Source organism: Zonotrichia albicollis, chromosome 24 (genome assembly GCF_047830755.1).
Source record: "Zonotrichia albicollis isolate bZonAlb1 chromosome 24, bZonAlb1.hap1, whole genome shotgun sequence".
NCBI lineage: Eukaryota > Metazoa > Chordata > Aves > Passeriformes > Passerellidae > Zonotrichia > Zonotrichia albicollis.
In genome coordinates, this window is record NC_133842.1 from 858,504 (window position 1) to 869,972 (window position 11,469).

Genomic DNA, 11,469 nt, shown 5'->3' on the forward strand with positions numbered 1-11,469 from the left:
TGGGGGGATTTTGAGGCGTTTAGGGAATTTTGGTGATTTTAGGAGATTTTGGGCAGATTTAAGGAGGTTTTGGGGAAATATTAATGGGGATTTGGGGATTTTTCTGGGAATTTTGGAGGGAAATTGGGAAGATTTGGGGAATTTGGGGAATTTGGGAATTTTGAGAGGGTTTAGGGTGATTTTGGGAAATTTTGGGAGATTTTGAGGGGATTAGTGGGAATTTGGGGGGGGATTTTGGAGTGAATTTTTGGGGAGATTTTGGGGGATTTTTACGGGCTTTGAGGGATTTAGGGTGATTTTGAAGGGATTTTGGGGATTTGGGGGGTTTGGTAAATTTTGGGGAGAGTTCGGGGAATTTTGGGAGATTTTGGGGGGATTTTGGGGCATTTTGGGTGGATATTTTTTATTTATTATTATTATAGGGAATTTGCGGGGGAGTTCGTTATTTTGGCTGGTCTGATTTTTTAAATTTTATTTTTGGGGCTTTTGTGGGGGTAAGAGTTCCTGTCATAGGAGGAACTGAGAAAAGCGGGGAGGGGCGGCATTAGGGGCCTCTTGGGGGTAATTTGGGGCATTTTGGGGTTTGAGGAGGCAGAGAAATCCTCGCCATGCCCTGCTGGGGCAGCGGAGTCATTTTGGGGCGATTTCCGGCCATTTTGGGGCTCCCGGGGTTTTTTTTTGCCACCCCCACACGGAGTCCTCCAGGACCACCGAGTTGAGTCCTCCGGGGCGGCCAGAGCGGCGCGCGGGAAAGTCGGGCGGGGAGGCGGGGCCGGAAGCTGCCTCAGGGGCACTTCCGGCGCGGCGGAACAAGATGGCGGCGTGCGCGGCGCTGCTGCTGCGCGGGGCCCTCGCGGGTGCGGCGGAATTTGGGGCGAATTTCGGCGATTTTGGGGCTATTTGGGGAAAATTCGGGCGGGATGGGGGCGGGGAGGGGCTGGGGGAGGGGTGGGGGGAGAAGGGGATTTGGGGGTGAAGGTCACGGGGGGGCGGGGCCGGCAGGGTCACCCCAAAATCGCCGCTATTGGCCCCAAAATGGGCCGGAATTGCCGAAAATCGCCGAAATTCGCCCCAAAATTCTCAGTTTTATTTCATTCATCCCCTTCTGCAGGTGTTCGCGGCCGAGGGCTCCGGGTCCTGAGCACGGTGAGCCGGGATTTGGGGAAATTTGGGGGATTTTGAGACAATTTGGGGTCATTTTGAGGGAATTTAGGGTTTTTTTTGATCCACTTTTAACCAGTTTTAGGCCGATTTTGGGGTCGGTTTTTCGTTTCCTGCCCGCGGGTTTTTTTGGGCGGTTTCTGTTGATTTTTGGGCGAGTTTTGAGGTTTTTCGGGCTGTATTTTGGGTTTTTCGGGGTTTGTTTTGAGGCGTTTGGGGAGATTTTTTGGGAGATTTTGCAAGTTTTTTGGAATTTTTTGGGGGGATTTCAAGGTTTTTCGTGGGGATTTTGGGTTTTTTTTAGGGGAATTTCAGGGGTATTTTGGGGACTTTTTGGGGTTTATTGTGAGGGTTTTCTGGTTGTTTTTTTGGGGCTATTTTCAGTGGTTTTGTGCCCCCTGACCCCTCCCCAATTTGGGGTTTTTTTGGGGTATTTTTGGGATATTTTGGGGGGAAATTCAGGGGTTTTTGGCAAGTTTTTTCTGGAGTTTTTTTTGGATATTTTGGGTTTTTTTGTGGGGCTTTTTGGGTTTAGTTTTGGTATTTTTGTGTCCCTGATCCCTCCCCAATTTTGGGGTTTTTAGTGGCTTTTTTGGGGGAATTTCAGGGATTTTTGGCAAGTTTTTTCTGGGTTTTTTTGGGAGATTTTGGGGTTTTTTGTGGGGTTTTTTTGGGGCTTATTTTGGTGGTTTTGGGTCCCCTGACTCCTCCCCAATTTGGGATTTTTTGGGGAGTTTTTGGGGGAATTTCAGGGATTTTTTGGGATTTTTCCCCGCTTTTTTTGGGGATATTTGGGAGGATTTTGGGGTTTTTCCCTGGGGATTTTTTTGGGTTCATTTTCGGCGTTTTTGGGTCCCCAGGCCCCCCCCAAGGCCAAGGTCGCCTTTGTGAGGGACAAACCCCACCTGAACGTGGGCACCATCGGGCACGTGGACCACGGGAAAACCACCCTGACTGCTGCCATCACCAAAGGTGAGACTGAAATTGGGGTGAGAAACGGAGAAATTGGAAAAAACTGGGTTAAAATAGCCAAAAATGGGAAAAACTGGGGTAAAATTTGGGTTAAAATAGAGAAAAATGGGATTAAACATGGCAAGACCACCCTGACTGATGCCGTCACCAAAGGTAAGTCCAAAATGGATAAAAAATGAAGAAATTGGGAAAAAACAGGAAAAAAATGCAAAAACGGGTTAAAATAGCCAAAAATGGGAAAAACTGGGTAAAAATTTATTTGAAATACAGAAAAACGGGGTTAAACATTGCAAGATCGCCCTGAGTGCTGCCATCACCAAGGGGAGCCTGAATTAATTAATTTCGGGGTCCCTCCCCCAGTGTTATCAGCAGGGGCGGGGCTGGATCTGAGCTGGGTTTTGGGGCAAATTTTGGGTTTTTAGGTGAGTTCCGGGGGTTTTTGGGGTGAATTTTGGGGGTAAATTCTGAAGTTTTGGGGTAAATTTTGGGGTGAATTTAGAGGGTTTTGGGGTGATTCCTGAGGTGAATCCTGGGGGCTTTGGGGTAAATTTTGGGGGTAAATTCTGGGGATTTTGGGGTGAATTTTGGGTGAATTCCAGGGATTTGGTTCAGGGGGTTCTGTAGATTTCAAAGGTAATTTGAGGGGAAATCATTAATAATTCTGGGGTGTCATTGATAATTTTTTGGACCCCTCCCCCTCAGTGTTATCAGTGGGGGGCGGGGCCGGATCTGAGCTGGATTTTGGTGCAAATTTCGGGATTTTTGGTGCGAATTTCAGAATTTTTGGTGTGAATTTCGGGGTTTTTGGTTCAGGGGGATCACTGACATTTTGGGGTTAATTAATGATTTTTGGGACCCTCCCCCCAGTGTTATCCGCGGGGGCGGGGCCCAGTTCCGCCCCTACGAGGAGATTGACAGCGCCCCCGAGGAGAAGGCGCGGGGCATCACCATCAACGCTGCCCACGTGGAGTACAGCACCCCCAAGCGCCACTACGCCCACACCGACTGCCCGGGCCACGCCGACTACGTCAAGGTGAGGCTTCCCCAAAAAAACCCCGAGGTTTTGGGGGCGAAAATGGGATTTTGGGAAAAAACGGCGTTTTTGGGGGGAAAATCGGGAGTACAGCGCCCCCAAACGGCGCTACGCCCACACCGACTGCCCGGGGCACGTGGTTTACGTCAAGGTCAGGGTTCCACAAAAAACCCCGAGTTTTTGGGGTAAAAATTCGAGTTTTGGGCAAAAAAAATCCCGTGGGAAAACGAACTTTGGTGGTGGCGCCACCCGGTGGTGGCTGCGGGAACTGCAGGGGAGCCAAAAATCTCCCAAATTCACTCAAAAATTCCTCAGTTTCACACAGAATTGCCCTAAATTCTGGGGAAAAAAGGCCCAATTTTTCCCCAAAAATCTGAGGTTTTGGGGAAACATGGGGTTTTGGGAATAAATGGGGTTTTCTTAGGAAAAACGGGGTTTGGGGGGAAATCGAAATTTTTTGCCCAAAAAAATTTCCAAAAAAATCTCCCAAAAATTCCAGAAAAATTCCCAAAAACCCCCAAGATTTCCCCAGAATCTCCAGAAAAAAATCCTCCAAAATTAAAAAAAAAATCCCCCAAAATTTCAAAAAAAGGATTTCCCCAAAATTCAAAAAAAATCCCAAAAAATTCCAGAGTAAAAATCCCCAAAATTCCAAAACAAATCCTCAAAATTTCCATTAAAAAATCCCCAAAGTTCCTCAAAAAATCCCCAAAATTTCCAGAAAAAATTCCCAAGAAAATCCAGAAATTCCCTAAAAAATCCCCAAAAAATCCCAAAAATCCCCCGAATTTCCCGGTTTCCCCAAATGACCCGAAATCGCCGTTTCTGCCCCCAGAACATGATCACGGGCACCGCCCCCCTGGACGGCGTCATCCTCGTGGTGGCCGCGACCGACGGGCAGATGCCGCAGACCGGGAGCACCTGCTATTGGCCAGACAGGTAAAGGGGGCGTGGCCAGGGGAGAAACAGGCGTGGCCAGGTGCAGGGGGCGGGGTTAGGTATAGAGGTGTGGTTATGCGTGAGGCAGGTCAGACACAGCAGATGCCGCAGACCCGGGAGCACCTGCTATTGGCCAGACAGGTGAGAAAGGGGGCGTGGCCAGGGAGAAACGGGCGTGGCCAGGTGCAGGGGGCGGGGCTAGGCACAGGGGGCGTGGTTATGTGTGAGGCAGGTCAGACACAGCAGATGCCACAGACCTGGGAGCACCTGCTATTGGCCAGACAGGTAAAGGGGGCGGGGCCAGGTGTGAAATGGGCGTGGCCAGGTGTGACAGGCACGAGGCCAAACAGGTGAGACACCGTACCTGGCGCTGGCCCGACAGGTGACATTGGTGCAGTCGCACAGGTAAAGGGGCGTGGCCAGAGCAGCTCCACTGCCTCCCATTGGCTGCATTTGCCGTGGTGGAAGTGGGTGTGGCCTCACCTGGGTCTCACCTGCCCAGGTGGGCGTGCGCCACGTCGTGGTTTACCTGAACAAGGCGGACGCAGTGATTGGGTTAGAGTGGATTTTGGGGCTCAGGTGTATCCCTGGTGTCTCACCTGTCCCTCACCTGTCTCACCTGCGCAGGTGGGCGTGCGCCACGTCGTGTTTTACCTGAACAAGGCGGACCCAGAGCTGGGTTAGGTTAGGTTACAGGTGTGTTCAGGTGTTTCTCCGGTCCCTCACCTGTCCCTCACCTGCGCAGGTGGGCGTGCGCCACGTCGTGGTTTACCTGAACAAGGCGGACGCGGAGCTGGGTTAGGTTAGGTTACAGGTGTGTTCAGGTGTATCCCCGGTGTCTCACCTGTCCCTCACCCGTCTCACCTGCGCAGGTGGGCGTGCGCCACGTCGTGGTTTACCTGAACAAGGCGGACGCGGTGCCGGACCCGGAGCTGCTGCCCCTGGTGGAGCTCGAGGTGCGGGAGCTGCTCAGCGAGTTCGGCTTCGACGGAGAGAAAACGCCCGTGGTGGTGGGGTCGGCGCTGTGTGCGCTGCAGGTACACCTGGGCACACCTGGGCACACCTGGGATTGGTAACTGATCAATGGGGATTGATAGTGATCAATGGGGATTGATAGTGATCAATGGGGATTGATAGTGATCAATGGGGATTGATGGAGATCAATGCACCAAACGCCCGTGGTGGTGGGGTCGGTGCTGTGTGCGCTGCAGGTACACCTGGGCACACCTGGGTACACCTGGGCACACCTGGGCACACCTGGGCACACCTGAGGGGTCATGGGAACCCATAGGAACCAATGGGAACAGCCAGGGATCAATACCTGATCAATAACAATCCACTCAGTAATCCCTGGGTTACCTGTGTGTCCTCACCTGTCCCTCACCTGTCCCTTACCTGTCCCACCTGTCCCTCACCTGTCCCTTACCTGTCCCACCTGTCTCTCACCTGTCTCACCTGTCTCTTACCTGTCCCTCACCTGTCCCTCACCTGTCCCACCTGTGTCTCACCTGTCCCTCCCCTTTCCCTCACCTGTCTCACCTGTCTCTCACCTGTCTCACCTGTCTCACCTGTCCCACCTGTGCAGGACCGTGACCCGAGCTGGGTTTAAATTCGGTGCTGAAGCTGCTCGAGGCCGTGGACTCGCACATCCCGCAGCCCCCGCGGGACCTGGAGCGGCCCTGCCTGCTGCCCATCGAGGCCGTGCACTCCATTCCAGGTGAGACACCTGTACACACCTGTACACACCTGCACACACCTGTACAGCACCTTTATAGCACGTTTGTAGCCCTTATACATCATGTGTCATACCTGTGTCGCACCTGTGTGTCTGTCCCTGCCTGCTGCCCATCGAGGCCGTGCACTCCATAACAGGTGAGACACACCTGTACACACCTGTACACACCCATGACACACCTGTACAGCACCTTTATAGCACATTTATAGCCATTATGCATCATCTGTTATACCTGTGACTCACCTGTGACACACCTGCATAGCTCCTATGCAGGGTTTATATCAAATGTGTTACACCTGTGTTACACCTGTGTCACCTGTGCGTTAGGGTGTGGCACAGTGGTCACCTGTTCTGTCCATTACCTGTCCCATCTCACCTGTGCCTTACTTGTCTCACCTGTCCGACCCTCACCTGTCCGTCCCTTTACCTGTCAGGGCGTGGCACGGTGGTCACCGGCACTCTGGGTGTGAAGTGCCCCTCTGTGTCACACCTGTGTCACACCTGTCTGTGTCACACCTGTCTGTGTCTCACCTGTCTGTGTCTCACCTGTCCAACCCTCACCTGTCCGTCCCTTTACCTGTCAGGGCGTGGCACGGTGGTCACGGGCACTCTGGGGTGTGGAAGTGCCCCTCTGTGTCACACCTGTCCCTTACCTGTCTCACCTGTCTGTGTCTCACCTGTCCCTCACCTGTCAGGGCGTGCACGGTGGTCACCGGCACTCTGGAGCGCGGAACTCTCCGGAAGGGCGACGAGGTGGAGCTGCTGGGCTACGGCCGGCAGCTGAAATCCACAGTGACCGGTGAGTGACCATGAGTGACCACTGAGTGACCACACACTGACCACCTGCGTGACCATAATGACCAATGAATAACCACACTGACCAGGGTGGAGCTGCTGGGCTACGGCCGGCAGCTGAAATCCACAGTGACCGGTGAGTGACCATGAGTGACCGACACACTGACCACTGAGTGACCACACTAACCACTGACCTGTGAGTGACCACACTGAGCGCTGAGTGACCACTGACCACACACTGACCATTGAGTGACCACTGAGTGACCATTGATCACACACTGACCAGTGAGTGACCGGGGTGGAGCTGCTGGGCTACGGCCGGCAGCTGAAATCACAGTGACCGGTGAGTGACCATGAGTGACCGCTGACTGACCACTGACCCCATAGATCCCCCATTTAACCCCATAAATGCCAGATTTAACCCCATAAATGATATAAAATTTCACATTTCACAGGCATGGAGATGTTCCACAGGAGCCTGGAGGTGGCCGGGGACAATTTGGGGGCCCTCCTGCCCCATAGACCCCACATTTTACCCATAGATCCCACATTTAACCCCATAAATCCCTGTAAATGATATAAATTTATATAAATTTCAGGCATTGAGATGTTCCACAAGAGCCTGGAGGTGGCCGAGGCCGGGGATAATTTGGGGGCGCTGCTCCGGGGGCTGCGCAGGGAGGACGTGCGCCCATAGACCCCACATTTAACCCCATAGATCCCACCTTTAACCCCATAAATGCCAGATTTAACCCCATAAATGCCAGATTTAACCCCATAAATGCCGTGTTTGACAGGCATTGAGATGTTCCACAAGAGCCTGGAGGTGGCCGAGGCCGGGGATAACCTCGGGGCCCTGCTCCGGGGGCTGCGCAGGGAGGACGTGAGCCCCATAGACCCCATGAATGGCAGATTTAACCCCATAAATCACTGTAAATGATATAAATTTCACATTTCACAGGCATTGAGATGTTCCACAAGAGCCTGGAGGTCGCTGAAGCCGGGGACAATCTCGGTGCCCTGCTCCGGGGGCTGCGCAGGGAGGACGTGCGCCCCATAGCCCCCATAGATCCCCATTTAACCCCATAAATGCCGTGTTTGACAGGCATTGAGATGTTCCACAAGAGCCTGGAGGTGGCTGAAGCCGGCGATAACCTTGGTGCTCTCCTGCGGGGCTGCGCAGGGAGGACGTGCGCCCATAGACCCCACATTTAACCCCATAAATGCCGTGTTTGACAGGCATTGAGATGTTCCACAAGAGCCTGGAGGTCGCTGAAGCCGGGGACAATCTCGGGGCCCTGCTGCGGGGGCTGCGCAGGAGGACGTGCGCCGGGGAATGGTCGTGGCCCAGCCGGGACGCTGCAGCCCCAGCAGAAGGTGGAGGCGCAGGTGGGCACCCGCACATGGGGAGCTGGATTTGGGGCAGGATTTGGGGTTATTTCGGGTTGAATATGGGGCAGAATTGGGGTTATTTGGGGGTGGATATGGGGCAGGATTTGGGGTTATGGGGGGCAGGATTTGGGGTTATTTGGGGCAGGATAAGGGGCAGGATTTGGGGCTATTTGGGGGTGGATGTGGGGCAGGATTTGGGGTTATGGGGGGCAGGATTTGGGGCTATTTGGGGCAGGATAAGGGCAGGATTTGGGACTATTTGGGGTGGATTTGGGCACAATTTGGGGTTATGTGGGGCAGAATTTGGGGCAGGTGTGGGCAGGATTTGTGAGCAGGTTTTAGGGCAGGATTTGGGTTATCTGGGGCAGGATTTGGAGCAGGATTTGGGTTAAGATTGGGGTATTTTGGGGCAGGATTGGGGTTACATGAGGCAGGATTTATAGCAGATTTTAGGCAGGATTTTGGGACAGGGTGGGCGTTTTTTGGGGAAGGATTTATAACACATTTTGGGGTAGGATTGGGGTTATTTGGGTGAGGATTTATGACAGATTTTAGGGCAGGATTTGGGGTTATGAGGGCAAGATTTGGGGCACGTGTGGGGCAGGATTTTGGGGCAGGATTGACATTATTTGGGGCAGGTTTGGGGTTTTTTGGGGCAGGATTTATAGCAGATTTTAGGGCAGGTTTTGGGGGCAGGATGGGCGTTATTTGGGGCAGGATTTGGTAGCAAATTTGGGTTTCTTTGGGGCAAGGTTTGGGGTTTTTTGGGCAGGATTTGGGGTAGGATTTATAACACATTTTGGGGTAGGATTGGGTTATTTGGGTGAGGATTTATGACAGATTTTGGCGCAGGATTTGGGTTATATGGGCAGGATGTGGGGCAAATTTGGGTTTCTTTGGGGCAGGTTTGGGGTTTTTTGTGTCAGGATTTGGGTTATGTGGGCAGGATGTGGGGCAGCCCCACAGGCCTGTGGGGAGTTAACCCTTTCCTGCCCCCCAGGTGTACGTGCTGTCCCCGCAGGAGGGCGGGGCGCCACAAACCCTTCGTGTCCCACTACGCGCCCGTGATGTTCTCGCACACCTGGGACATCGCCTGCAGGGTCCTGCTGCCCCCCGGCAAGGTGGGGACGGATCTGTGGGGCTGGGGGGATCTGTGGGGCTGGGAGGGATCTGTGGGGCTGGCAGGATCTCTAGGTCTCACCCCAAACATTTCTGCCCCACAGGATCTTGTGATGCCCGGCAAAGACGTGGCTGTGGGCAGGGGGGATCTGTGGGGTCTGTAGGGTCGGTTTAACGGATCTGTGGGTCTCACCCCACACTTTTTTCCCCCATTTTAGGATCTGGTGATGCCTGAGGAGGATGCAGCTGTGGGCAGAGGGGTTTATGGTGTCACTCTATCAGGATCTGTGGGTCTGACAGGATTCATGGCATGTGTGGGTCTCACCCCACACATTTTTCCCTCCATTTTAGGGTTTGGTGATGCCTGAGGAGGATGCGGCTGTGGGGCAGAGTGTTCTATGGATCTGTGGGTCTCACCCCACACATTTCACCCTCCCGTTTTAGGATTTGATGATGCCAGACGAAGATTCGACTGTGGGGCCGATACAGCAGGATCTGGGGGGTCTGTGGGATCTGTGGGGCCGATTTAACACAATCTGTGGGATCTGTGGGTCTCACCCCACACATTTTTCCCCCATTTCAGGATCTCATGATGCTGAGCAAGGACACAGCTGTGGGCACAGGGTTCTGTGGGATCAATGGGGTCTGTGGGATCAGTCTAACAGGATCTGTGGGTCTCACCCCACACATTTCTGCCCCACAGGAGCTGGTGATGCCCGGCGAGGACGCCACGCTGACCCTGCTGCTCCGCCAGCCCATGGTGCTGGAGCAGGGCCAGCGTTAGGGGATCTATGGGGTGTATGGGGTCTATAGGGCTGATCTAACACAATCTATGGGTCTGTGCCCCACAGGAGCTGGTGATGCCGGGTGAGGACGCCACGCTGACCCTGCTATTGAGGCAGCCCCATGGTGCTGGAGCAGGGAATCTATGGGGGTATGGGGCTGATCTAACACAATCTATAGGGCTGATCTAACACAATCTATGGGTCTGTGCCCCACAGGAGCTGGTGATGCCCGGCGAGGACGCCACGCTGACCATGCTGCTCCGCCAGCCCATGGTGCTGGAGCAGGGCCAGCGTTAGGGGATCTATGGGGTGTATGGGATCTATGGGGCTGATCTAACACAATCTATGGGTCTGTGCCCCACAGGAGCTGGTGATGCCCGGTGAAGATGCCACGCTAACGCTGTTATTGCGCCAGCCCATGGTGCTGGAGCAGGGCCAGCGTTAGGGGATCTGTGGGGTGTATGGGGTTTATAGGATCTACGGGTCTGATCTAACACAATCTATGGGTCTGTGCCCCACAGGAGCTGGTGATGCCCGGTGAGGACGCCACCCTGACCATGCTGCTCCGCCAGCCCATGGTGCTGGAGCAGGGCCAGCGCTTCACCCTCCGCGACGGCGCCCGGACCATCGGCACCGGGGTGGTGGCCAAGGTGCTGCCCATGGGGGAGGGGGACAGGGAGATCAGCTGGGGCTGACCACGCCCACAGAGCCTGACCACGCCCCCCCATGGAGCTGACCACGCCTCCCCATCCATTGACATCACCCATCCCTCCATTGCTGCCCGTGGGGGAGGGGGACAGGGAGATCAGCTGGGGCTGACCACGCCCACAGAGCCTGACCACGCCCCCATGGAGCTGACCACGCCTCCCCATCCATTGACATCACCCATCCCTCCATTGCTGCCCGTGGGGGAGGGGGACAGGGAGATCAGCTGGGGCTGACCACGCCCACAGAGCCTGACCACGCCCCCATGGAGCTGACCACGCCTCCCCATCCATTGACATCACCCATCCCTCCATTGCTGCCCATGGGGGAGGGGGACAGGGAGATCAGCTGGGGCTGACCACGCCCTCCACACTCTGACCACGCCCCCCATGGGGTGTGATCCCACCCCCTCAGTGCTGACCCCGCCCCCATTGGCTGACTCCTCTCCTCCATTGCTGCCAATGGAGGAAGAGGACAGGGAGCTCAGCTGGGGATGACCACGCCCCCACTGTGAGCCCCGCCCCCACCCACAGGCGTTAGCTCCTCCCACAGAGGCATTGGCCCCTCCCACAAAAGGCTCAGCCCCTCCCCCTACATGGGTTTAACCCCACCCCCATTGTCAGGGGTCAGCCCCCAAAGGGGCGGGGTCAGGTCTGGGGGGCGGGGTCAGCTCTGAGCCTTTCCAAGGTGGGGGAAGGGAAAGATGGGGGGTGGGATCTGTCTGTCAATCACGGTTCAGGGGGGCGTGGCCGTGCTGTCGCCCCTCCCCCAATAAAGGCTCCACCTCCGTTGTGGGTTTTTTTTTTCATTTTTATTCCATTTTTGTTTTTAAA

The 11,469-nt window shown here is 54.6% G+C and overlaps 1 protein-coding gene across 1 annotated transcript; it reads left to right on the forward strand.

Annotated features, from left to right (window-relative positions):
• Positions 1-748: 748 nt before the first annotated feature.
• Positions 749-11,444, forward strand: LOC141731710 (elongation factor Tu, mitochondrial-like). Its single transcript, XM_074558196.1, is given in 17 exon segments — positions 749-857; positions 1,112-1,146; positions 2,022-2,133; positions 3,001-3,006; positions 3,009-3,166; positions 4,002-4,063; positions 4,204-4,246; positions 4,978-5,142; positions 5,691-5,700; positions 5,703-5,822; positions 6,275-6,306; positions 6,567-6,639; positions 7,433-7,522; positions 7,957-8,024; positions 9,028-9,054; positions 9,056-9,148; positions 10,453-11,444. Coding segments are annotated over 17 exon segments (1,311 nt in total). The 5' UTR covers positions 749-814; the 3' UTR covers positions 10,627-11,444.
• Positions 11,445-11,469: the final 25 nt, after the last annotated feature.